At 41.3% G+C, this 27,887-nt stretch overlaps 1 protein-coding gene across 2 annotated transcripts in view; it reads left to right on the top strand.

The window, feature by feature from the left end:
- zfpm2a (zinc finger protein, FOG family member 2a) overlaps positions 1-27,887 on the top strand; it is a 181,898-nt gene that overhangs the window by 47,514 nt on the left and 106,497 nt on the right. For both annotated transcript variants that reach the window (XM_007550519.2, XM_007550517.2), the window contains exon 3: positions 4,770-4,871. In XM_007550519.2, coding sequence (XP_007550581.1) covers positions 4,770-4,871 — 102 coding nt within the window. The remainder of the gene's footprint in view (positions 1-4,769; positions 4,872-27,887) is intronic.

The raw sequence follows: 27,887 nt of genomic DNA, 5'->3' as shown, positions 1-27,887 counted from the left end.
AGTAATCAGAATCTCCAGCAACACAGGAGGAAAGATCGCCTTTCACAGCTGCCAGTGCCCGGAATGGTAAATGTGGAATTTTTAATGCACAGTTGATGCTGGAGAATATGGGGAAATGCTAATTTGCAGCGCGATAAGATGAATCGAGTCATCCCTTTAGCCCCATTTGACTCAGTGGAGGAAATTAATCATTAATGTTTGTTAAGTATGACAATCTAACTGGGCCAGATCTACATGCTCAAAGACTGAGGCAGAACGAGATAAAGGCCCAGGCTGCAGACGGGGAGGAAAACTGCCAGATTCTGTAATGATGGGAATTTATTGGCATTTAAAGAGACAGTGCCAAGGCATTTCTCTAATAGCCTCCCTCCGTTGGAGTGCTGTCCCCGCCACAAATTGCATGGCAATTCCAAACCCCCACTTTCTTTTTTTTCTTCTTTTTTTGTCAGATAGCAGAGAAGTCTTACAGCTATGCTTGACTTTAGTGAAAAAAGGTTGCTTTCTGGAATTGACTTCATCTCTTGTGGCATAATCTGCATCGACATGGCAGCATCCTGTATCAGAGGCAGAAGGAGGGGGAACAGCAGTCCTCCAATCAAATGTCCTGAAATCACAACCCAGCTACAGCAATGGGTTTACAAAGTGTGGGTAGGTTCAAATTATAAAGTCTAAAACTCCAAAGTACATACCTTAAAGGTATAGTTCAGATTTATTTCATGTAAAGTTCTGATATTATCAGTAATAGTTCGCTTACCTGAAGTGGACAGATATTTTATCGAGGTGTGCAGCAATTGCAGTTTTATTGATTACCAAGCTTTAAAAAGCCTGACCTGCAAATTTAGATTTTGAAATGTTGCTAAATATATCAAGAAAGTCACTGAGTTGGTAACAGTGGGGTGGCTATGAGATCGGTGGACATGATCATCTAAAGCAGAGACCTCAACTGTTAGACTTTTGAATAGTTCTTCACTTTTCTACAAACTTGCTGCAAAATGACATCTTTCTCTAAGAAGCAACAACTCGCATTACGATATTAGCTTCCAAAATTATTTATTGTGATACATTGCCGTTGCGAAGGGTCTTTAGAATCTGTGGTCAGGATTAGAGAGCTCTGAGCTCCTTAAAGTCACACACGGCAGATTGACATTTTTCAAGGGCTTTTCTGAGCAGAGACAAAGCTAAAAGGGAGAGGAAAAGCCAATATGACTTTGTTGCTACCTTGCTCGAGGAATTGTTTGTGTAAATCGCCTATAAGCTTATTGACCCGAATGCGTGGCCCGCTGCGTGCGGCTGTGATTTGGCTGGAGAGCCGTCCTTTGATGGAGCGGCGATAGGGCTGATTTTAACAGCTCACTGGCTCCTCTTCCATGCCCGCCAACCCAGAACGCAGCGGGCCGCTCTAACTCGCCTCGCCTCCCCGGCCCCTCCCCCCGTCCCTCCTGCCCTCCTTAGTCTTCCTCCACTCATCCTTAAATGCGACCATTCGATCCGAATTGCGAAAGGGGGCCCGAGCCGGACGTAAATTACAGTCGATAATGTCGAGGAAGATCATTGACAATCTGTCTTCTTTGATAACACCGCAGAGGGTTTCATTTCGAATTATGAAACAAGGCAGAGTCTCGATTACTTAGAGCAGAAATGAAATGGAGCACCTCAATCAGTTGGTTCATATCAGATGGATCTTTAAAAATGTTAAACTGCAGCTGCGAATCAGTGGAATGCTGCTGCAGCGTTTCTTCCACTCCTCTGCCTTTTTTTTTTTTTTTCCTATGAACGTTTGTGCCCGGAAACTTCATCAAAGCCTTGTGACATTGTTCCCTGTGAGGTTGCCTGGGCGATTGTGTTTAAAATGCACTGCAAACTGCATTAGATAGAAGGCAGAAAATCCTTAATCACTGCTTAATTAAGGAATCATCTTGTAGCTTCATTTCCCGGGCTGTAATTAAACACTTCCAATACGTTTCGTTACAGGGCTTAGCATGTTCGCCTGAGATCAAGGTAGTGCCTTTAATGTTATCTCCAGCTCCTCTTTTTTTTTTTTTTCTTTCCCCGCAAACTCCGCTCCATTGGAAGGAACTGTTGATACACGCCTTTGTTATGCTCATCATAATACGAGCCTGGTATGCTAAAGAGGATCTCCGGGCCCAACAATAAATAGTGGGGGGAATTGAGTTGATTGGGCTCCTTGTTAATACACTGGGAGGAAGGAGGAGCGGCGGGAGAATTGCCAGCCCAGGCAGACACTTGTATAAGCAAAACTGGGTCATAATGACCTCATGGACTGTAAGTAGGACATTTCTGAAGACTTCCCTTCAGTATCACTATTTTTTTTTTTTCAGTGCATCTCCTATTTTAGTGAGGCAGAAAGCTGACATCCTTTTGGCAACATTTGCTGCCTTCTTTGAAGTGAGCCAGGTCAGGAAGAAAAAAAAAAAAAAGCTAAACAAGCACAGTGTGAGTGCTTGATCTGGAGATGAACCAAACTGAGGATGGACAGTGTCCTGTGGGCTGTGGCACAGGAAGTGTGACAGCGCAAAGCTGGAAATCACAAACATAAAGTAAACAACCAACGATAGACATTTTATATAGTGACGGTTGCAGCATATCGAGTTGGTTCTCAGGCTGAAAAGAGGATACGTTTTCATCAATCTGACCCTGTTTATGGACACCACTGGTAAAGATGTGTAAACAGCATTCAAACAAATTTACATTTTATTGAAGTGACATATTGGCAGAAAAAAAAAATAATGTCAGTACTATTCTTCACTGAAAAAAAAGTCCCACATTTGGAAATATTTGTCTTAACCAAAGTCACCACTGGCACGATTGGTACTCCTGAAAAATACCTTCAAAATACAGTAACAATCCATTTCCACAGGGTTTCAGGACTAAAATCACTCATGAAAACTGAAGACCCCCCTCTGAAAATACCTAGAATTGCAGATTTTAATAATTCAAAACACTAAATTTAACTTAATATGCTTTAATATGTACAGTAGAAACCATCGCAGCACTACTGCAGACGCCAATGTCTACAGTCTTCCTGAACTGTAATCGTTGTTAGGGAGGCACAGCAGGAAAAAGCTGTTTCTGCTCAACCATGATAAACAAAAACATGTAGAGTTTATTTTCAGTTTGCAGAGACTTTAACTGTAGCTGTGTTTTCTGGTCAGATGAGATTCATATTGATCTCTTTTGACAACCAGCTGTGGAGGGTTTGGTGTAAAATAGGATTGACATGTGGAATACACTTTATGCTCACTGTCAAAATAACAGAGGGTATGAAATACTGTGGTTTCCCCTTTCTGCCAAAAGTCCTGGGAACTTTGTGAATATTCATGGCATTATGAGGCCTAAACTACAAGGAGGGTTTAACCCTTTACTGGTACCCAAAAGCACTTGCATGCAAGTCAGTGCAGGTCCATGAGGACACCAGTGTTCTCCTGACAGCTAAAGGGCTATAAATGAAAATCCAGTGACTTTAGGTTTACCAGACACCACAACTTTCTGATTTGTAAACCCAAATCAACACAGAAATAGATCACCAGACAGTAAGTAAGCGTTCTTCCATGGCCATCTCAGTCCTCAGATCTAAATGACCACTTTATGGTGAACTAAAGAAAGGAGAGGCTAACCAGCACTGTAGATGATCTACAGTGATCGTCAAAGATCCGTCTCTCTGCACGTTCCCATCTTATGAAACACATAAAGGACAAAACTAAGTGGACGTTACACAACTGCAAAAAGATTACTGTATTTCAAGGCTTTCGACACATCTTTATCCAGGGTTCCAATAAATGACACTGTCCGCGTCCTTTTTCTGTGGAGAATGCATAAAGTAATCCATCGTTTTAATCCTGGCCTGCCTGTCCTTGACCGTTCACTATTGGGTTTAAAACATCAAAGGAGTGAAATAGATCTGGTGACAAAAGTGAAGGAAAATGTTCCACTACAAGCCATCAGCCGCCGCCGCCGCACGCCCCGGGCGGGTTTCGCAGTTTGGAGACACACTGTGCAGCCGCTGTGTCGGCCACATTGGATTTATTCAGAGCGACGCACTGGAGGCACCTCCTAAGCGCTGATTTATGTTCCCATAAACTTTGAGCACAAACTGTGCTTACTGTAGACATGCAAAAATAGATTTTATTTTTACAGTAAGTGTATCAGCGAGCGCTCAACAAGCCCTCCCATTCGGCGCTACCGCCGCAGACTGTGTTTAACTCGGCCTTTTAGGTACTTACATCCTGCAGAGAGATACCCAAATATCCTTTAGCAGAGCGTGTGTGTGTGTATGTATGAGCCCCGAGACTGTAAATCAGCCCCCTACATCCTATAACACACATTCTAGCTCGCTCCACAATAGATCAAAGGGTAATAAATAGCCACCTCTCTCCCACACATTGCTTTCCTTCCTGTTCCACGGTGCTTCCTCCTGTCCCCGCAAGTCCTCATGGGAAGGCCTTTCACACAGAAGTACACAGCTGGACCCGGTGAGCTCATCGCAGGCGCGCATGTACAAAGCTATACATACGCAACAAACACACAATGGCTCAAATATTGCAGGAAAGAGTTATAAAAGCAAGTGATTCTTGCTGGGACACGATCCAAAGTCCATAAGAGCGTACCCTCTGGAAGGGCAGAGCAGTCCATAATGCAAGCACTTAATTAAATTAGGTCTCTGAACATTAAATTTGTGGAGACGTTTGCTCTCATGTGTGCTTTGTGGGACTTATGTTTTTTTTTATTGTTTTTAATTTAACCTTTTGTAGGAGAAGAGGACGGCAACCGAGAAGCAGGAGATGTGGAGATGGAGGGCCAAGGAGAGAAGAGCAGGAATGCTGCTGCAGGGCCTGAAGAATGGGATGGTCCAAGTAAGAGCATCATCTCTATCACTTTATTGCCCTGCATGGTTTAAAGGAAAGATGTTTTGGTGTTGACATCATCATCATCATCATCATCAGTGACGCCATTATAAGGTTTTCTAATGTAATGTAAATCCAGATTTATGATCAAAGTAAGAATCCACATTTTCTTTTGAGAAAATGATTCATAAATCAACAACTTGAAACCTGTCGGTTTTTATTCTTAAGCTTTTCAGATTAGAAATCAAAGATGGGTCATTTTATTAATCATTATTGTAGAAAAAATATCTTGGTTTAAAAAAATCTCATACTCTCTCACAGAGTTGCAATAAACTCTTAATTGATGATACTACAAATCCACATATCACTGTTACCACCCAGGTTGGAGCAATTGTTTGAACATAGCAATAAAATAAAATGCTGTTAATGTTTAAAATATGACTGATTGAAACGATTTTCTACTGTTTAGCAGGACCATGTTGTCATGAAGTAGCTTGTTTGACGTTTATCTTTTAGAGCAGCTTATTTTGTGATGCTCTGTTAGATTTCCAGCCAAAACAACAATTTTTAAAAATAGTTTGACACTTTTTTTGACATGTCAGTAAATGCCATAACATTTTAAGTCACACCTTTAGCTTAGCACGGAGAGGACGCTCCAAGAGAAGATGCTAACTTTGGCGTCTTTAGAGGCTAACATTCAGCTGGATTCTTACAGTGTTTCCTAATGTTTGAAGACTTAGCTTTGATGTGAAATATTTTAGATGTTTTAATATCAAAAGACCTCTCTAAACTATATACTGTTGAAATTAACTAAAGATTAATAAATAAGTTGAAAGTCAACACTGTTCAGTTATATTTGGTGATTTAAACAAGACACATTTTAGTGACTGCTCTACTTAAAAGAGTCGTATCATCCAGCCTAGATGCACTTTCTCCAAAATGTTTGCGGGAGAGACGGATAATAGAGGGAGCTAGATTGTTGCACGGCAATCACTGTTCAGCCAAAGCCTGCACACACACTGCTGAACAGACAAAATATGACTCCTTTTACTGCATAAAATGACCTCCAGAATTTATTCCAGGTACATGAGTTTGTAAAAAAAAAGAGAGAGAAAGAGGGAGATGAAAAAGCGAGAGCTGTAAAAAAAAAAAAAAAAAAAGTGGATTTGGGCAAGTTTCGCTCGCTAGCTCAAAGCCCCCTGGGGTGTGTATTTTATACTGACAGTGAATCAGTGTTATCGCACCTATCAGATAATGCATTTATCATTAAATTTCACATTTGCATTTAAATCTGGGGAAGGAAATGAGCATTGCTGGCTAAAGATAAGAGCGCTGGGACGACAGTAATAAACCATCACTGTGATCAGTCAGGAGACAGGGCTGAGGGGGTCAGCTCAGAACTATGGGGGCCGTGACAAAAAGAAGGCATCACAAGCGGTGGGAAGAGGAAAAAAGAAAAAAAAAAAAGTGCTTTTGGGCGAGAAAACGCTGAGCTTAAAAATACTGCTGTGAAAGAGAAGGATGGATGTAGCATGACTGGATGTATGACTGGCTGTAATTATGCTTCCTCGTTCACTTAGCCATTAGAATGAGAATTAGGGGCTCAGAACCACGAGGCTGGACAGGCAGCTGGCAGGGAGGGAGAGAGAGGGGAAAGTTGGGATTTCATGGAAGAAAAAGTGTCTCTTGTTTTTAGTGAGGGACGTTAAACTCTGGAGGTAGTGATATGAGACTTGATGCATATTTCATGTTTTACAAAAGCACAACATGTCTGGATCCAAGTTATCAAAACATCCTATGCTCTGTTCTAATCTGTGAAGAAAAAAATGACAACTGGCTGCATGAGTCTTTCTTTCTAGGGTTGCACCAATTGCAGTTTTCTGACTCATTGCTGGTTATCGATCTTTAAAAATCCTGAGGATTTTGACTGGTACTGTTTTTTTATGTTTGTTTTTTTGTGTCTGAAATGTTGCTAAATATAGCAAGAAAATCTCTGAGTTGGCAACAATGGGGTGACTTTTGTTAACTGGAAACTTTCAGACATGACCTGGTGGTCTGTCACTCAAACCTCTCAGCAGATCTAAATAGGACAGTGGCTGAGGAAGATGAGATCGATGGGTAAGATCTACATACCAACAAGCTAGACCAACTCAAAGTTGCACACAACTGTGAACCAGGAAGGAAATGATGCATTGTTTTCATAAAGGTGTGTGTCGTGCGTTTGTGTTTAGCCTCTCTGAGTCAACGCTACTCCTGAACTGCCTTCTGATATTCAGATATGTCCCTGCCTCAAATCCAGGGAGATTCCCCATTCATACTAAGGAAAGACACCCACACAGCATGATGCAGCCACCACCATGTTTCACTTTGTGGATGGTATGTTCAGGCTGATGTGCAGCGTCACATTGGATGTTGCAAGGAGGATGTAAAGTTTGATTTTGGTCTCATTTGACCAGAGTGCCTCCTTCCATGCTGCTGTTTCTCCTACAGGGTTTGTTTCTAACTACAAGCAGCGCTTACTAATTGTAGGGCTAGGCATTTATTGTATAATTTATCATTTATTGTGATAAATTTCTTATCGTGATAAGAATTTTGGTTTGTTGTTTTCACAATAAATTTCCATTTATGATGTTTTTTTTAAAAATCCCAAAACAGTCCATATTGTCGGAATCGCTGCTTTTATTTTTTTTTTACTGTTTTCTACACTTTTTTGTTCAATGAGAGTATCAGTAAATTTCAGTAAAGTTGAAAATCTGGTTAAAAGCATGTACTGTTGTACTGTGATACAAATCATACTTCTTTATGTGACTGGTGTCCTAAAAATGCTCATTAAAAACGGTTTTAAAGAGCAGTATTTGTGGGGCTTTGATTGCTGTGCCATGCAGTCAAAGAAGTAAAGAGTTCCTCTTGCCACTCTATCAGGAAAGTACCACAAAATACTGTGATAAAACTTTAAGTCCATCTCTAGTAGTTATTGTTTCAACAGTTTCAGTTCATAAATATTCTGACAAACCACTACCCCGAGACTGAATTATTCACAGGTGAAATGTAGGAATTTCCGATACTATTTACAATTGAGCATTTTTCATATTTTTATTCGCAAACTTTAAAAATCATGTCTCGTTTTCCTTCTGTTTTACCAAAATGCACTACTTTTTGTTGGTCCGTTGCATAAGAACCCAATTAACTGCACTGGCGTTCGCGTAACGTGACAAAACGTGGAAAAGTTCAAAGGGTGTGAATACTTTTGCGGCTAGGTTATCGGTTCAACATCTCCCGCTTGTTTGCTTGACATTTGTATTATGTACCGGCCGATTAATGAGCGACGTACAGCGAGGCATTCACGCCCCTGCTGCATTTTCTCAATGGGCCGGCGTAAAGTGGGCCGAAATTAATCTCGGCGCATAATAATGCCATTCACTCTCTCATCACTGCTGCCACGAAAGGTCATTTCCCTTTTTAATTTTTCCCATTGTGCCAGGAAAAGTCAGATGGGCATGTTATAATTTGAATAAAGGGGGGAGAATCAGACAATCAGATAGGGACATTTGAAATGACATGACTTCCTGTTCAAAGTGATTAAAAGCAAATTTATTTAGTTGGAGACTGTCTCCCCTTTAATCTCTTTGTAAATGTTCCGATAGTTTCGGCATTCAGAAGTTCTTTGTTATTCTTTGGCTTAAGTTTAAGCAGCTGTGATTAGGATCACCAACAGATAATTTTTAATCACAGCGCGCGTGCGTGCATCTGAATGGGCCGTGTTAATGTCCGCCACATTAAAAGCGAGCGAAGCCTTTTAATGAGGTGGGCTGACTCGGAACAAGCCCACCTGCTTTGGTGACTCTATTGAAGCACCTCCATGCCCGTTTTCCCTTTTGCTGAGTAACAACAAAAGCCTTTTACAATCTACATCCTGTAATTGAACACTCTTTTTTTTGTGTGTGTGTGTGTGTGTTTGCCGCATTTCATCTCTACTTTAGTAAGTCATGTCAAGTGCTGTCCACGATTGCCTCATGTTCTCTGATTGTCTTTTCTGTGTGGAACGGTGGAGGAGCGAGCTGAATGAGTCACTATCAATCTGATAGCCGGCTCCTCTCTGTGCTGTTCGGAGAGCCGGGTCTCTGATGTGGAACACCCAGCGAGTTCCCTCTCTCTCTCTTTCCCTCTCATTCTCTCTACAAGTATGTCCTTAAGCGAGTCTCCACACTGATCTTCTGTCTTGTGTTCACTCCTCGTCACGGATGTTTCCCAATCAGACGCTGATTCCCGAGATAGGGCGTCGAGCCATTGTGTTCGTTTTCAGAGACGGGCGCCGATAGGGATCTGACTCGGTTTCTCCCACTTGCTCTCCTCGAGGCTAATTGTGGATGGTGTGCATTAGTTAGCTAACTGTGCTAATGAACTTGTTCTCTGTCTTATCTAAATGGTTTCTCATGTAAACCACACCCTCTTCTGAAAATCAGGAAACTCCCGGGGTTTGTTTGGGATCAAGGAGGTTTTCGGGAATTTCACCATTGAAATTTTGTGTAAAATGGTCAGAAGTTTTTTGTTTTTTTTTCCATTTTGCTTTGGCTGGTCAGTGCAGTGGCTAGACCAGCTGCCTTACACCATAAAGGTCCTGATGCCTGTCTGAGAGCAATTATTTTATTTACTTTGGTGAATGTGTGAGTTTTCTCTGGGTACTTTGCAATATCCAAACATGGATGACTGGTTCTAAGTTAGCCATTTGTATATGAAAAGTTTATGGATGCGACAGATGGATGAATGGATATAAATATGATTTTTATTAAGCATTTTGTTACCGATTTGAAGAAATAAGTTAGGTTAGCACTTTCTGAATCACTCTAAGAGCCAAAGGCTTCATTCACATAGCAGCCGAATGTGATCCAAATCCGCTTTTTTTGCCCAAACGCGACCCGTATCCGACTTTTTCACTGGAGTCTGAGTGGCCCAATTCCAATCTTTTCACCCCCCCCTCCTAAAACAAATAAATCTCATTTGTGTCATTTCCTTATGTGGAACTAAAACAGATCAAATTGTTTTCAAGGTGTCTTCAGTTTAACGCTCATGGTGCTTTTTTGACTCTTAACGTCATTGATGTGAGATGTGTCACAATTCTGCAACAAAACAAGCCAAAACAATTTCTGAAAATTACATTCCATGATTATATGAACTCACTATCACATCACAATCCCACCATTCCTGACTCTGACTATTCATCCAAACAAGTCTGCACTATGCATCCAGACTTGTTAGTCGCAGTCAGTGCCCCACAAAAGGCCATTGCTATTAGTTGTGCTTTTTGTTAGCTTTCCTCATTTTGTTATGATCTTGTGACGATCCAGTCAGCTCCCATTGCTGAATGAACTTTTAAATTATTCCACATCATAAAATGATCCATTATTACCTGCGTAAACAGTGCACAGCTATGAGACGTCTACGTTCTTCTTCTTCGGGTCGCTTTGGGATCGTAAACCGTTCACACAGAAGTCTGACTGCGGTCACATTTAATTTCATCAAAGGGCATTGAGACCTTCTGTGTGACGGTAGCCACCGCGGCCATCCCACATGGAAACATCAAGTCACGCAGAGCATTACCCAACCTGATGTAAAACCTGCTCTTTGGCCGAGGAAAATCACTCTAAAGTCAGGAGAAAATACAACCCTGTCGGGGTTACTGGAGGCACATTTTCATTAAAAGCTCGCGGTGCCAAACTGAGGCCGTGGAGTTTGAAAGGCACGGGCATTTACAAGGCAGAGAGGATGCAGTAAAAGACACCGATGGTTTGGACACCGACGTCCAGCGAAGGAGCGGACCTGACCTGACAGTAAGAGTCAGGATCAGGTTCTTTTAGATGCTTTGATTTTAACCAGCAGTTTCTTCTTTCCTTTAAAAAAACATATTAGGTTGGCAGTACAGCTTTTGTACCAGGAAGGATGCAAAACAGCTTACAGGTTGAAAAACTTGCTATCACAGCAGAGAGAGAGCTTTAGAAGGAAATGGTGTTGTTTCATTATCGTAATAAGTACTTTTTTCTTTTTTGAGTCACAAATGAGTGACCCACCACAGAAGGAGGGGCAGATGGAGGAAATAAGTGTGGCCAGAGTGGCAGCAGAAGAAATACGATTACCTTTTTACTCAAATCTCTTCTATCGGTGGACTGATGGCCAGGTTTCTGTAGCCAGCTGGACGCCTGCCAGGGCGAGGCAGGGGTCATCCGAAGGAGTGGCCATCTGATTCACCCAAAGATCACACACACACACACACACACACACACACTGAAATACTTACACATCAATAAAAATTAAAAAGGAAAAAAAAAAAAACACATCCCAGACATTTATTTTACACCCCCTCTCTTCTTTCCCTTTCAAGACATCAAACATGCACATGCTGAAAGCACAGCTTCACTCACATATTAAAAAAAAGTCATTTTTTTTACTCCAGCCAACCCAGAAGGGGGATTTGTGGCCAATCCATCTTCTGCCACACTCCAAAGAACAAAAACATGAAAAAAAAGAGAGGAATAAAACAATGGCCATTTCAGGTTTAATGCACATATGTCATGCTAGGAGAAAACCAAGAACCAGATGGCCGTGATATCGTGGCAGGTGCCTCGACAAATGTTTGCGGTCACCCGTGCTGCTATTTATATCGAGCCGAAACACAGACAGGCAAATATTTGCAACAGGACAGAGGGGCCCTTTATGTTGAGAGGTCAGACTGATCATCAATATAAACAGATGGGATCAAACGTTCTGGATACCTGTCGGATAAAATGAGCAATTATTTCGATTGTCAATAACTTAAGGTAAACTAAAGAAAAAAGAAAACGTAACAAAAATTAAAGTGTGTTATTCTGAAACGTGTTCTTTGTGATCCACAATTTTTAACCCATGATTCATCAGAAGGATTAGAGGAGGAGTTCTGAAAGTTTGTGTTCATAGTACAAACCAGGGAAAGGTCAAAGGAACATCTAGAGATGAGCAAACTGATGGCAAGCTTAATTAATTTTGGCAATAAAGTTTAATGAGTAATCTCATTTTATTAGTGATTTTAACTTCATTGCTTTTCATGTCCTCATCTATGTGCGATAATGAAAGAAATTAACTGGACCTAAAGTGTAACCAGACACTGTAGCATCCTAACTGAGGTAAAACTCACAGATACCCAGAGACAAAATACACATGAAGCTCCTGGAATAATGTCTGCTTTCAGTGAACTGCCTCACCTAAGACCTCTGAAAGTCATTTAGAGCTTTTTCTAATTCCTTCATTCTCTGTAGCTAAAAATCAAGTAAAAATAGTTGGAGAGAAAATAACCTACATTTATAGGGAGGTTTTAAATTATGCATTTAAAACATTTTTCATTTGAAATAATAATTAAAAGAATCCTTTTTGAAAGTAAAAACTATTTATATATGAACTGTTTTGGATTATTTTATTTTTTTATTTTTTGGCCTCTTTGCCACTCCAGCACAGGTTAGCTGGGTTTAGAAATGCTCAAACAACATGTCCACTTGGACACTCAAAAGGACTTTCTGACTCTGGTCTTCTGGTTCTGGTTCTGGTTTGCTCTGCATCCTCAGAACAAGAACCAAACACAGAGGAGCAGCATTCAGTTTCCATGCTCCACTAATCTAGAACAAACTTCCAAAAAACTGCAAAGCTGTCGAAACACGGAGGTCCTTTAGATCAAAGCTAAAACCCCACCTGATTACAGTTGCCTTTGATTCCCAATAAGTGCAACATTGATCAATATTTTTGAGCCATATTTGATGATGATTATTATTCTTAATAATTTTGATGATGAGATTTGACAAAGTATTTTTACTGCTCATTTAGTAATTGGTTATTGTTTGATGTTTTTATGGTGGAAAGCCCATTGAACTGCCTTGTTGCTGAAACGTGCTATTGCAAATAAACTTGACTTGACTCGACACAAATGGTGAAAAAATATTGAGAACACAGTCAGATGCAAAAACATCTTTCATCTTATTATGTAGAGAACGTAATAAGATGCTCTCAAACGTATTTACTTGGTGCTAAGCTAACGTTAGCATTCTCTCTGTTTTTATAGGACTTGTTGATAAGTCGGCTCACAACATATTATGAGTCGGAAGACAAAACATCCGCAGAGTTGTTCTCTTGTTTCCTAAGCTAGGACTTTTGCTTTAAATTATGAATGACTGGTGTGTAGGAAAGTCCTTCTCACACCCCTTGCTCCAAAGATGAGCAGTGGTTCCGATTCACTTTGCTCTTCAGCCTGGATCTTGGTCTGAATCTGGACTTCCATCATTTACTGGTTCTGAGTATGAATAATTCCAGATACCTTTGCAGCGAGACTTTACTGCGAACACATTTCAACAGTCAAGTTGCTCTCGGGGAACGAGAAATTTTCCAACTCATCACCCGAGTCCATTATAAAGTCAGGGTGTCGTCAGGGAGGGAGGGGCGAGCCGAAATGAAGCAGAGAGACAAACGGCGCACCCAGATTCAGATTAGGCTGCAGAAGATGAGGGTGTAAAAGGGATTTAATGGTAGGATGGATTAGAGAAATCCTTGTAACAATGTTAAATAATTATGGTTCCAGCCGAGATCAAAGCACCATTGATTGAACCCCTCAAGCCTTCAGCACGCAGAGTCTTGGAAAGCAAAGATTGGTAAACTCGTGCTCAGACCACTCCGGCTGCTCCACTTAAATTGGATTGGAAATATTAGGATATAGATGAATCCTTCAGGAGGCTTTTCGCAAAGCTTTTGTCACCGGAAATGTAGCTTGGGAGCGCTATGAAAGGTTTGATAGTGTACTGTCTCGACAGAATCATAAGAAGAGGGTGTCGCAGCTGTCTCCGCTGATACCTAAGCGTTTTAAGTAGACTTATAGACACACTTGACTGTTATATCAGCAAACCAAAAACTTTCGGCGCAGGCTTTTCGTTCAAGGTTTTATTTTTATTTTTTTTTATCACCCCCCCTTCTCCACCTCACACCCCGCCACCACCCCCCACACACACACTCCGTCTCTCCTTCGTCATGTAATCAAGAAATTTGGACGTGCATCATTGCAATTCCTCCACAGAAAAGGGAAGGTTTTTATCTCGCTCCTCCAGAGGTTTATTCAAAGTCTTCTGACAAGTCTCACAAAACATGACTGACACTGCGATTGCTGATACAGATGATGAAAGTCCATCAGCCGGCTCCTCGGCGAGTTCTGGGCTCTGGGTGATGTAAAATTAAATTGCAATCAAAGTGCCTGAATGTAAACACCAACTTGCCGCCTCTCTAAATACGCTTTGTTTCTTAAGAGATTGCCGACGAAGGCCTCGCGTCGCCTGCGTCACCTGTGTGTGGAGAAAACACCCCCACCCTCCCCGAACCGCACACACAGTGATGAATGATGAAATATGCAACAAAGAGATTAGACAAATCACTGTACTCCTGTGCCGCTTCGCCTCGATGCAAATTTAGCCACTGATCCGCTGTATAAGAGGCTTTATGAGGGAACTTCATGGTTGTTAGTTATATAATCTAAAATAGGGCAAAATGCAATCACCGTTCTTATCATCTGAGGAAGATGTCACTATATTCTGCTCCAGTTTCTTTTCCTCTTTTCTTTTTTTTTTTTTTCGCGCATATGTGGGATGATGCGCGGAAGCCGAGAACGCTGTAATAAGATCATTGACTTCCAGCCATTTTGTCCGCATTTCTGTCCACTCACAATGGAGTCTTTTGACTGTAATTACGATTTTCAGATGATTCACGCAGAAAGAAGGGGGGTGGGGGGAATAGAGCCACTGCTAAGTATGGCCGTGTTAAAGCGCAGCTGGTGGTGATGGTTCTGCCTTGGGGGGGATGTGACACCCGTTGCATCTTTCTTTAGAACGTGTTTGTTCTGCAGTGGTTGCCCTCCGAGGCTCTGTGGCTGCTTTTTTTTTTTTTTTTTTTTTTTTTGAAGAGGTGTTGTTGTAATTGGCTGAATATGTGATGTGTGTGTTTAGCATTAGCATGGAGACCCCCATGCAATCGTCGCTGGAGGTTATAGCGCTGGGTAAACTCTGGGATTGCTCTGTTGAAACTTACTCACATGTGGAATGTTTCCATTTCTTGCCGCCCGTGTTAAATTCTAGTTGAGTGAATTTGGGTTAAATGATTAAAGTTTTCTTTTTTTCCAATCCAAGTCCCCAAATTGTGCATAAATTCTTATGCGTGTGTTGAGTTTTATTGTCAGCAAGTTTCCAGTTGGGCCCATCTGAGCTGATTTTCACTCAATACTCCCAAATCCTCAATACTATTCTGAAAGTATTAATACCCCTGCAAACTCAAGCTCAGACAGATTGGGTAATAAACAATTTTTAAATCTTTCAACAGTCTTAACTGGGTTCAGGTCTGGACTTTGAGTGGTCCGTTTTAGCCTGAATGTGCTTTCATCTAAATCATGTTGCTGTAGGTCTGGTTCGTTTTTGTCAAGTCTTTTGCCGCCTCTAACAGGTTTTATTCCTGGTTTTCTCAGTATTTTACGCCATGCTTCACAGCACCTCTTCCTGCTTTCCTAGCATCCCAACAGAGTGATGCTGCCACCACCGTGTTTCACTGTAGGGGCATGTTAATGTGCTGCTGCATTGTTAATTTTCCTCCATAGCAAAGGGCTTTGGGTGAAGACCATCAACCGAAGCAGGGGTTCCCAAACATTTTGGCCTGTAATTTTTTTGAAAGAAATAAGACCAGAGTGAGGATTAGTTAGTGAATGAAATATACATTTCATCATTTAAAAGTCATATTTAGTAAATTAGTGGAACAATTTTTTTCTTTATTTCATCATGCAAATACATTTAATTATCCGGTTGGTGTCTTGTGACCCCCCCCTGGGGAGGTCATGACCTTCACTTTGCCTACATTTCCAATGAATTCTGTGCTCAGTCTTTCCATCTTGATGCTGCACAGAGGGAGCACTGTTGCCTTGTAGCAGAGGGTACTGGGTTCAGATCCCAGCTTGGGGTCTTTCTGTTCTCCCTGTTTCTGTGTGGATTCATCTGGGGCCTTCAAAGGAAAAAAAAAAATATTTATACTGAGATTGCACTGCATAAAAAGGAATTTTAGTTCCTAATTGTGACCTGAATAATAATAATAAAAAAAAATCATTCAGGGTTGCAAGAGTAAAGGGGGCTGAATGCATGTGGGTTTCTTTTTATTAAAAAGTTGAACAGCAAAGCTCTACATTTTATTGGCCTATCATAAAGTAAAATTAATAAAAAAAATTATTGAAGCATGTAGCTGTAACAAAAAGTACAAGAAGGTAATACTACTTTTGCATGCAGGTGTAGAGTATTGTTCCTGTCTGTGTAGCACATTTGTACCAGAGTACTGTCTTCACACTGATTGGTTGACAGCCTTCTGTTGACGATTGTCATGCCAACCTTGCCTCCTCTTTGGAGGTGGGCGTGTGGGCAGGGCCTGTTTATCAAGGGAATTAAAGTCGCCCCAAATAATAGCAATAATCATGATTCTGGAAAGTTAATAAATAATGGCATGCTCTCCCCCTGATCGTGCAAATGTTGTGGTATTCAATTATGCAATTTTCATTGGCATATTAATCATCTTTTCAACAAACAAGCCACCGTTAATTAAAGCAAAGCATGGATAAAGACGTGTTGCCGGATCATCACTCCGTTTATCGCCGCGCGCACACCCGCAGTTAAGTAAATTCAGGCTGTGAGGTGAATTTCAATGGTCTCCCCGTTCCTTCGCTCAGTGTGTTTGTGCTTGGCTGTATAGGTAACCTTATATTTATGCACATCATGTTACAGGTGTGGAATTTGGGATGTTTTACAGAAAATAAAGCAACTGCTAATTATTTTAGGTATTTGGCTTTTTTTTCCTCTCTCACACACATTTTCCCAGCAGATTTGAATGAAAATTGTCACTGATTGGGTCTGTTACAGGTGAATCATTTAAGTGTTTATTATGACTTCCCACTGGCCACACTAAATATGTAGTGACTCTCAAAGTGTTCACAGCCTGGTTTCCATCATTCTTTTTGTACAATTCAACTGAAAACAAAAGAAATGGAGGAAAAAAATATATCAATATTTGGGCATTTAGTCATTGGCTAAAGCCAACATAACCAGGGCGGTTATAAAAGATGAAAATGATCACATTGGACAAACGTATCAGTCAGCAAAAGGGTATTAAAAAATCCAATGTTATTTTATTTACATAAAGGACAGTTCCATCAAGTATTGTTTAGTCAGCTGTGTTCTCCATGACGATGCATCACAAGAAAATTAGAAACAAGTCACCGGAGTAAAAACAGAGAAAAAAATTAAAACACCCATTTCTAAGAAAATAGTGACTTTAATTTTTTTTTTTTTTTTTTTGCAAAATATACTTGTTGCGTGGAATGGAGAAGCCATTCCATCCAAATTAAGCTTTGTATTTAAACTCAGCTCGCTTACAGAGTCAATCTATGCTTTTTTGGTCAGGCAGGAGAAACTCCCAGCTGATTAACATACCAGGCTTTATCAGCTGTTCACACGCTTTTGTTGTAGGTTTCAGCCAATAAGATGAAAGCTTGAAGGAAACACATGGCTACTTACGAGCCATGTGTCTCCACCACATCACCTGACCACATGCATGTATGCTGGAAAGCTGGAGATGTAGGATTGTATTTCTCAGCATCATTCAACTATATGACATTAAGATTTTGACATTACTTAGCAAGAGACTAGCACTAAGTTTGTCAAATTAGTAGCTGTCTATTTAGCTATTTGACAGTCGGATTTTTATAGTAGACATTTGGTGAAAAACTGTACAAATGTACATAATTCCTCACTGCGCTGGATAAATGTTCTATTATTAATGTATCCTATTAATTCAAAAGACGGTTAATGGAAGCGGCATTGAAGAGAAATATCGACGGTGGTGGTCGATCACATTTCTGCATAAAACACGGAAACAAACTTCTGACCAATCACACCAAACTTTGCAAACAGCTCTGTTGAAATTGGATGGCTCTCTGTGAACAAAATGATGCAATTTTCGTCACTTGTCTACGTAAGTCAGTGGATTTCATTTGGCCTTAAAAGTGCGCAAATTGGAATTATGAGTATAAGTTTGCTTAATCTAAAAACACTAATATAGAAAACAACTCGTTTTTCGATTAAGTTTTTGAACTAGGATGATGTGGTTCTTTGACCATATCTAAATTAGCACATTTCCTAAAACTGCAATAAAACACTTTTTTGAGTCATGTGATCAACAGGCGGATGTTACTACTGGCAGGAAAGACGAAGAAGTGGTAGGAGGATGATGGCGCTGCATGTTATTGACTTTTTGCGTGAACAAAATGATTCACACGTGATATTATTTGCATTTCTCATTTAACGGAATCACTTCATTATGCAAAATTGTGTTCTTTCAACATTAGCGGAATATTGACAGAACTTTGCACACATTTGTAATGAAAAAGAATCTAATAAGATCCCATTTCTGCACTTTGGATGAAGTATGCGGGAGCCTTAAGACATCCAGAACCGGCCTTACTTTCTTTTTTCCTCTTCCGTTTTCCCCTGTGTGCCTTGCTCATTGCTGGCAGGGGACGGAGATTACCGGGGATCTGGGAAGATACGGACTTCTCTCTAATCAAAGCTCTGCTGTCATTCAGTCACTAAATAGAAGTAGGGAAAATGTCTTGGTGACGGGAGAAACCAGTCAGGCTGTGCAAGTGCCGGCAGAGGAATGGGGGCGGGGGGAAGGAGAATTCAAGGCATCTGCAGACGTGCCGCTTGTCCCCCGTCCCTCATTGTGGAGCAACTTTATCAGCGCCAGCCGCTCACCCACTCGCTAAACTGGAGGGCCAGTCGCCTCTTAACTTAAACATAAGATCTTTGTGGTTTGAAGCACTCGGCTGCTCTGCTCCCAGTGTGGAGCTGAAAGGCAAACACGAGTCCAGTGTCGCCGTCTGCCATCAGAAAATCACACCTCATGGAGAACTTGTTTGTGCTGCGCTAGCTCGAATCTAAATGCACTCAAACAGACTGTTGCACCGGAGCAAGATCCCCCACCTCCACCAGCGCCATCCCTCAAAAGAAGAAGAAAAAAAAAGGGAAAGATGATGGAGAGAGAAAGAGGAAGAGAGATGGAGATGGAGAAAAGAGGCGGAGGAGTGAGAAAGGGGGGAGAGAAAAGTCAAAAACCTCCACATAACAATGCCGGAGAAAAATCAGAACATTTTCCACCGAAAGATGGGCCATTTCCAAATCCTTGTGCCCTATCAGACAAATTAAAGTAAATCAAGCATGAAATGAAGCAGAAGAGCCTGGAGATAAGGCTCCTTTAAGTCGTTTACAGATTAGGACAGAGGGAGAGAGAGAGAGAGAGAGAGAGAGAGGGAGCGAGAGAGAGAGGTGCATCTGGTCCCTGGCTGTGAAGGAGGCTAGTTTCTCATTTCACAATAGCAGGCTGTGTATAGGATTACTCTCCCCTGTCACCGACATGAGGAGCGGTGGGGGAATAGACGTCCACAAAAAAACGTGTCTAAATATGTACCCCCCCCACCTCAGAAACCGTTCTGGACCTGGGACCTCTCAGCGCCGGGGAGGTGGGGGGCGTTCAGATGCCATGATAAGCTCACGCGAGCCGGGCGGCGTACGTCTGAGCCGCTCCATGCCTTCCGTTTGTTTGTCGTTTTGGACGCCCCCTTCACCTTTTTCTTTTTGCTCAAGTGGCTTCATCACACACACACAAAAAACCAAAGAGCTCTGGGGATTGGCCGCACCACGCCACGTGACTGTACGGCTGTCAAGAAGAGTTGGTCTATGGGAAGAGGAATGGGGGGGAAGAGTTGTTAAATTATGTCCTCAATATAGTTTTAGGTTGGGTATTTTTTTTATTGCTCAGTAAACTGGGTTGTTTAATTTTGTATTTCCTGCCTCTGTTTTCTGCCTGACATCAGCAGATTATTTGCGGTTGTATTTTTAGGCCTTGTTTAATTGCGAAATTAGACTTTACAGTGTTCAACACACACACACACACACACGCGCCTTCGCGGCGACACACACGCTCCACCGGAGACGCCCTCCGTCTCCCACACGAGGTAAAGAGGCCTCATGCTGCTCCCGAACGCCTTGCCGGGTTTCGTCTCACTCCTTCCGGGGTCGAGGTTGTGGGTCTGAAACCCACAACCTTGGCCTCGCCGCGCCTCGGAGTCTTGGGTTTAGCTCCGGTATCGCGCCATCTCAGAGCATTTTAAAAATACTCCTGAAACTCAATGATTTAACCCGCTTTTTTACGCTGTTCGCATCAAAACTGGATGAAAAGGAGCTTAATCCATCTTATCTGGTGACTGTCAAACCGCTCGCGCTAAAACCTACTCACAAAAGACAAGTAGGTCACCCAGGAAAGAAATAAACAGAATTCCCTGTTACTCTGGGGAAGTTCAGCCTGGTAATTGACTTGGGGGAAGAAGAATGAGCAGATGCTTTAAAAAAAAAAAAAGTCACTTTCTGAATTAACTGCAGAAGGTTGAACAAGAGAGAAGACACTGTTTACTGGTCACTTTCTTCTTCTTTGTTGATACATATACGTTTATTTCTGGATTTCAAACCAATGTTAAATTTACCTTGTTATGATAATCATGCTGCGTCAAATCATTTGTATCCCATTCAATAAATTAAGCTATTGAAAAGCGCCCATTTATTTTAGGAACTTTATCACTAATTGAAACGTGTCATAAGGATTTCTGTTAACTTTGATGACGTCCCACTAGCAACTGATGAAAACATGTTTAAAATTAGAATGTCACTTCAGACCAATAAAAAGGAATTTTAAGACACAGTAATGTGACCTTACTGAAAACACTGTTTTTACTTCTATATGTAGACCAAAGTAAAAATCAAAAAAAAAAGGCTACATTTTGTGTTTTTCAAGTATTTATCATGATTTAGCTCAAAATCTTAACCAATTTTGCTTAAATGTAACGTAGTATAAGCAGTTGGCATTAGCTAGTAATTAGCAGGGCCTCCATTTCGGCGCCTATGGAGTGTATGTTGCTTGTAGCGTGAAAGTTATAGCTTTAACAGACTGTAACCTTGATACCGATGATCAGAGTGCTTTTGGTGTCATCCATATTTTTTGACAGAAATGTAAACAAATGACTTCACATCAAGACTCAAACAGCAACTTCCCTTCTTAGTTTTTTCATCCTGTTGTCTCCCAAGCAGCCTGCAGTCCCACTACACACACACACACACACACACACACTGACCATCCCTCACTCATCCTGTCACGCTCAGGTAGAGTAATGTCCCTTTGATGGTTTTGAAATTTGAAAGAAAAGCATTTAAACAGATCAGATTGCTGCAGGAGCGCTTTGTGTCCTCTAGATGTTGTCTGTGATATCTGTGTGTGAGGACAGTCATTCTTTAAGTTTTGCTGTCTCCTCTTACATGCCTTCAGCAGGAACTGCAGTGCCTGGCTCAAAGATGGATGCCTCAGAGATTGTTGTCAGCCGTCCTGCTGCTAACTTCTCCAGGCTTTTTGATGAGACCGAGTGTCTGACAGCTGGTATATCTCAGGTGTTCAATGACGCCCAGCTATAGCGGTTCTGTTGTACTGCAGGACTGAGCTTCTGGTCTGTGTGTAGATTTGCAGTAGCAGTTCTGAAAAATGTCCTAGTTTTATACTTTCCTGGTTAGTCACGTTTTTATTAAAGGGCCAGGTTTTGAAAAGATCATTCAGTGAAGGTTTATAATTCGGTATCAAATCAATTTGTCATTTTTAAAAATATTTAATTAGAGATGTGCGATATACATGTTGCACATCTCTAATTAATATAAAAATATGTAGGGAAATGCGGCAATATCAGTACTGGCATCGGCCCAAATTTTCATATCAGTGCATCCCAATATTTTATGATATGTATGATATTCTTGGATCTTGAACTGATTACTGTGAAATCTATTTAGATAGTTATAAGCAAATGACTGAACCTATATGGGAATTGAACCCAGAACTTCCCAAATGCAGGATGATATGATATGAAAATCTGTGGTGCAACCGACTTGAAGTGCAATATATAGAAGATGATTTACAAAATTTACTAACTGGCAATTTACTGAGAAATATCTCCAAGGTCATTTATTGACTAGGGTCACTACATATGTATGGTGTTTCATGTTGGCGAGAATATGAAAATATGAATATGAAAATGTGAAAAAATGAGTCTGAATCTTCTGTCTAACCTCCTGCTTAGTTTGTAAGTGGAGATTCACAACTGAAATGCAATAATACCTTTGGCTTGTTTTTCATTTTTATTTATGAATTTTGACTTGTAGTTTGACATATCAGTCTCAGCTGATATGTCAACTTGTGCATTTTTTAAATGCACAAGTTGCATTTAAAAAAAATGCAACTTGTCACAATCCGGGGGAAAGAACCCGGATCGTGACTGAGGACGTGGCCCTAAAGCCAACTGGTAGACCACTGAAATATCAATTGGTCTAGGGTTTCCCAATTAATTATACCCATGTAGGTCTGGCTGAGAATGATGAAACAGAAATAGTATACAAAATATATTTTATTTATAGATTCTTTTACAGTATTAAAAATAGACTTTATTATTCTAATTTAAAACTCAATAAGGCTCAAAAACCCAGGACAAGACTAGAAGCAATTGGAACCAAAACAAATGCAAACCAAATTAGTAGAAACACAAAACAATGTTAGACAAAAGAAAAACAAATTCCGCATTGCCCCAACCCAGTCCTAAGGCTGTGCCCAATACGCTAATAAAAATAAGGAGCTATGCACTGTTTGTGGGAGCACAATAGGCAACAGCAGCAATCTGCAATACCAAAAGAAAACAATGACGCATCTGTTGACAATAATATAGACAGGTAGTGACAAAAATCAAAAATCCATTTATCCTACCAGTATTAAATATCCACGATCCAAACACTCTCACAGCAACCCGATGAGCACGGCGCCAGCGCTCATCTGACTGAGAGCCAACTCAAACAATGGACCCAACAAACACACTCAGATTGGCGCGCACACCCGGTGCCTATATACGCTAATGAGCCCAACAAGGCTGTGAACGGAAGTGAAGGTAGGGAACGGGGCCTAGATGTGTTTAAGGGCCCAAAGTGGGTGGGAATTTACAACCACTGGATGTAAACTAGGTTTTCACCCCCCTCTATGAATCGGTGACCCACTGATTAAGTAAAACTATGACCAAGGTCGGAAAATGGCTGTAGCCACGCTGCCGACAACTGGAACCAGAGAAACGGCAGCCCCTCTGTCTTCACTCATAGCTGATCTTGGGAGATGCTGAGGATTGCAGTGCTTGCCTGCAGTTTTACGGGTGGACTTTCTAGGGGCAGCCCTAGTGCTCTGAGGAGTTTGCAAAGCTGACGGCACCTGAACAGGTGTTCGAGCTGGAGGCCTTTCTGATGGTTCTGGAACCACAGGCCTGGGTGGATTACCAACAGCCTCTCGGCACACCAGCCAATATCCCGACTCCACGTCCTCCTCATCACTGTTCTCCTCCAGTGCCCTCTGTGGCACTGGAGGAGAACAGTTTGAAGTAAGGGTGCATCGAAGAATTTGCTCTGATTTCCTTAATTTTGGGAGATCAGTGATTGCCCAACACTTCCATGTGAAGCTGATCTTATCCATCGATCTCATGAAACTCGGCAAAGGTCTAAAACTCAGTCACTGTCCTCTGTTGCTCTGCTGTGAGGTTTGACTGACAGACTCACCCACCAGGTCATGTTTGCAGTCAACATTAGTCATCCCACTGTTGCCAGCTCAAAAACCTTCTTGTTATATTTAGTAACATTTCCGACAAAAATATAATTGTCGGCAAAAGTCTGAATTGGTTGGGCTTTTTAAATATTGGCAAAACGATCGACCAGAAAACTGCCATCGGTGCACCACTCAGTTTGAATCATCAACTTATAACCAATCCCCATGCCAAACATAGCTGAGACAAAAGGAAACAAAACAACAACAACAAAACATGATACTTAAGTTTAGCCTCCCATGATAACCCCTGACCCCCTTTCAAGATGGTACAACCATTGGGTTGATTTCTGGTTCAAAATGCAGCTACCTAGTCAGACCTAGAGGTAGGTGGAAAGGGGTGAAGCAGGAGGTGTTTTAGGGTTGGGGAAGAGGATGGGAGGGGAGGGTCCCCCAATGTATTAAAACAAATGCCCTTCTCAAAGATAATAGTGCGGGCTGTGGGTTATAAATGATGCATTTTGCTCACTGAGACCTGATAATAGCAGTTTGGGCACAAGGGGAAGAAAGTTCATCGCTCTCTTATCAAAGCTCTGTGACATTTCTCCTTCAGCTGTAAAATTCCATATCACATATCTGCTTTAAAGATGTGGAACCTTTTGTTGAACCGATAGAGCGCGTTCCATTTCGTTCCAATACGGCTCCCCTCTCATGGTATATTAATTTATAGCCCATTTGCCGGCTTCGTAACGCGGCCTATCGGCGGAGATGACTGGGATTCGGCGGGACGTCTGCAGATTGCCGCACACAGGTTATTGAACTTTGAACAGCAGTAATTTATTTGCTTTGATTCAAAGGCGCTGCTTGATATCAAGGAGGATGGTGTGTGTGTGCGTGTGTGAAGTCGGAGCGCGACGTGCCTCTCTCCACTTGCTCTCACTCATTCTTTGTTTTCCTGCAGCATCCGTCCTTACTGTTAATACACTGCCGATAACCGGGGGAAGAGGTGAAATCAACCAAAGGCTGCTAATCAGGCTGTTTCTTTTTCTGCCACTGGCGGCTCCTTTTGGTTCAAGTGGCGTTTTTGAACTAGTTAAGGAAGTTAAATTGACGTTAAACACACCGTGGTCAGATCTGTTTGCTTTGAGCCTGCTGTAGAGAAAATTTGTCATCCGTCTCCATTAACACGTCCACTTCAGACTGCAAATTAAAAAAAAAAAAAAAAGAAATCTGCACTTAATGTGCACTGAAAGGAAACAATGACATACAATTTAATATATGGCTGCTCAAAAGCAACATTGTTAACTTTGTCATCTGGAATAGAATTAGATATAAATGAAGGTATTTTCAACAATCCTCATAGTTTTCTCGTTTCATTTCCATTCGTGTTAGTTGAAACATTAGCTTTTTACCTGGGATTAAGACATTTGCAGTGTTTATTATCACACTACATGTTGTGGTGGGAGCATCATGCGGCTGGGATGCTTATCTTCAGTGGGGATGGATTAATAGAGCTAAAAACAACCTGAAGAGAACCAGTTGGAGGCCACAAAAGGCCCTAAACGCACTGCCAGAGCTACAGTGGAGCGGTTTAGGTCAAAGCATGCTCATTCCATAGAAAGGCCCAGTCAAAGTCCAGTTTGAACTCTAATTAAGGATCTGTGGAAAGACTAGAAAACTGACCTTCACAGACACAGCAGTTTGAGTTTGAGTTGTTTTGCTAAAAAGGGCAAGAAAAAAAAAACATTTGTATATGTGTTTTCTCGTGGAGGCTACAAATAAATGCACACCACACTTTTCAGTCTTTTAGTCTTTAAAGAGGCAGTATTTGTTTAATTGAATTGGGATTCAATGGTAATTATATAATTATATTAATAATTATATTAATTATAATTCAATAGTAAATGAATTATAAGTTTATATTTCTTTCTGCTCCTTTTCATTCATGATTTCTTTTAGTTGTTACATGATGCATTCATATTTATTTGTTACATGATGCATTCATATTTATTGAGTGAATGAAATGGAAAAACAAAATGAAATAATAGGTGTGATGTTGTGATAACTTCCTGAAGGCGGAGTTTCAGAAAGAGCAGGAGTTTTTAAAGAGACAGAGGCCCAATTTCAAGGCGTTAAGCTACAAAGTCAAACTTCTTTTGAGTCATATTTTATATATAAATAGCATTTCATAACAATTGAAGGCAACTTGATTGTGCTATGAAATGGCACTATGTGCCTGGAAAACATAATACTGCCCTTTTAACTGTGCTTTTAGGATGAATACGACCATATAATGTTCATAAAAAAAAACAAAAAAACAGTTTTTGGCTTGAATGACACACAACCGCTGCAAACCCTTCTAGTCTCTGTAAGGTTGGGTGAAAGGCGAATGCAGCGTATACTTAGTGAAATAAAAATGTTTCTATATAAATAACTGGAAATGAAAAGAGAAAATTACAAGCTGAAGGATTGTTGAAAATCCCTTTATATCTAATGACATCATTCAAAGGTAGAAAGTGGCAGCTCACCTCTCTGCCTGTCAATGGCTCACACCCACTTATTCTTTAGATCATAGCAGGCTGGCGTCCCGCCACCGAGGAACTCATTGGCTCTCAGTTGTACGACACCGGAAGGAGAGGGGAACGCCCTGTTTCTCACCGCAGCAGAAAAGAAAGACAGGACACACATGCACACTTAAAAAAAGAAACAAAAAACAAACAGATGCCAGTATGGAGCATCTTGGGTGCTATCTGAGGAGGATCTCCCCACACAAAGGGACATTCATTGGTCTGCCAAGTATCTGTGGAGTGCAGGGACAGACCCTGGAGTCTAGCGACAGATGATGATCTTATCGAAGGGTTGGGGGGCGTTGAGGCAGTGGGAGAAGGGGGTGAATATAGTAAAGAAGTTTGGGTGGAGATTCAGATGAGGGAGGGGCGGAGTTCTTGAGCCAAATGATGAGCTCATGTACTGTACTGCCAAGAGTGTGGCATTTAGGCATCAGACGGTGAGCACAGTGTCCTAACAGACCATTACCAGCTTTTGGTTGGTTCTGCCTGCTGTCCACTGCAAAAACACAAAATCTTAAAGATACACTTGAGATAAGATACTAACAAGTATCTTTTCAGTAACATATAGGAGCTTATTTTAAGTCAGTAATTATGAAATATTTATGAAAAAGTACCAGCTATAAGTGAAATACTAGAGGATCTAGTACTTTTAAATCAGTATGAATTAATTATTTGCTTTAAACAAGCTCATATTTCTTGTTGTTGGCTTTTCCGAAAAAGAGTTGGAAGAGAGATGGAAACACTTTTGCCGAATAAGTACTGACATAACACTGGTGGGTCTGTGCCATACCAGAGGCACGGAACTCTGAAAAATTTCAAAGTCCAGACTTCCAGCATGAAGTGGTGTTCATGAAAACAAACTGATCGATGTTATGAAGAGTCGAGGGGAGCTCGTTTTTTTGCCATGGCTGCTATTTTGCAGAGACCTTCCACTTGTATCTGCAACAGATGTGACAAGCCATCTGCGAGCCAAGGTCCTCAGGCAACATTTGGTGTGAGATGCACACAACTGGCACCTAAACATGGCGGACCGCAAATTATATCATACCCTCTTTATTGCCCTCTTCTTTTTCCACCTATACATTGCCTTTTATGTGTTTTTTTGTTTGTTTGTTTGTTTTTATTTCATCACAAAAAGCCCCACCCTGGATGTAAAGTGAAGGAGAAAGAGCTAGAGTTGTTGGCTGGGGAAGGCTTGTGCTATGTGTGCATGTGTGTGTGTATGTCAAGCGGGGCTAAACAGGAACTTGCATCCAAGCGGTTAAAGGCCGTGGGTCTTATCTGAGGACAAACAGAATGCATCAAGCAGTGGCTGTTGCTCTCAGTGATGACGGCCAGCTGTGCACCAGTGTTTAATTATTTCTGTGTAATGAGCTTACCCACCTTCCACTGCAGCACCAGGAAGGCAGCGTGCAACAGCAGGAGCGGGGGGAGGAGAGAGGAGCGGGGGGTTGGTGGGGGACAGCGGATACAAAGGGAGGGGAAGGATGAGATAAAGCTGTCGAGAATATCTAACTTTAAGGCCGATTCCAAAACCACGTAATCTCTCTGAAGCATAAATAAACACTGAGTTCATGTGCTGATGCTTCATTAACTTTGAATCTACAGCCATCCACAGACTGTTCAGGAAGGAGCTTTTTTTTTTTATTTTAAATGTTTTTTCATGATACGTGACATTTACCCTTTTATTGTTGCAGAATTGACCCCCATTGAT

Source organism: Poecilia formosa, unplaced genomic scaffold (assembly GCF_000485575.1).
Source record: "Poecilia formosa unplaced genomic scaffold, Poecilia_formosa-5.1.2 Scaffold36, whole genome shotgun sequence".
Taxonomy (NCBI): Eukaryota; Metazoa; Chordata; class Actinopteri; order Cyprinodontiformes; family Poeciliidae; genus Poecilia; species Poecilia formosa.
Note: the sequence above shows the minus strand (reverse complement) of the source record. Positions and strands in the feature narration are given on the sequence as shown.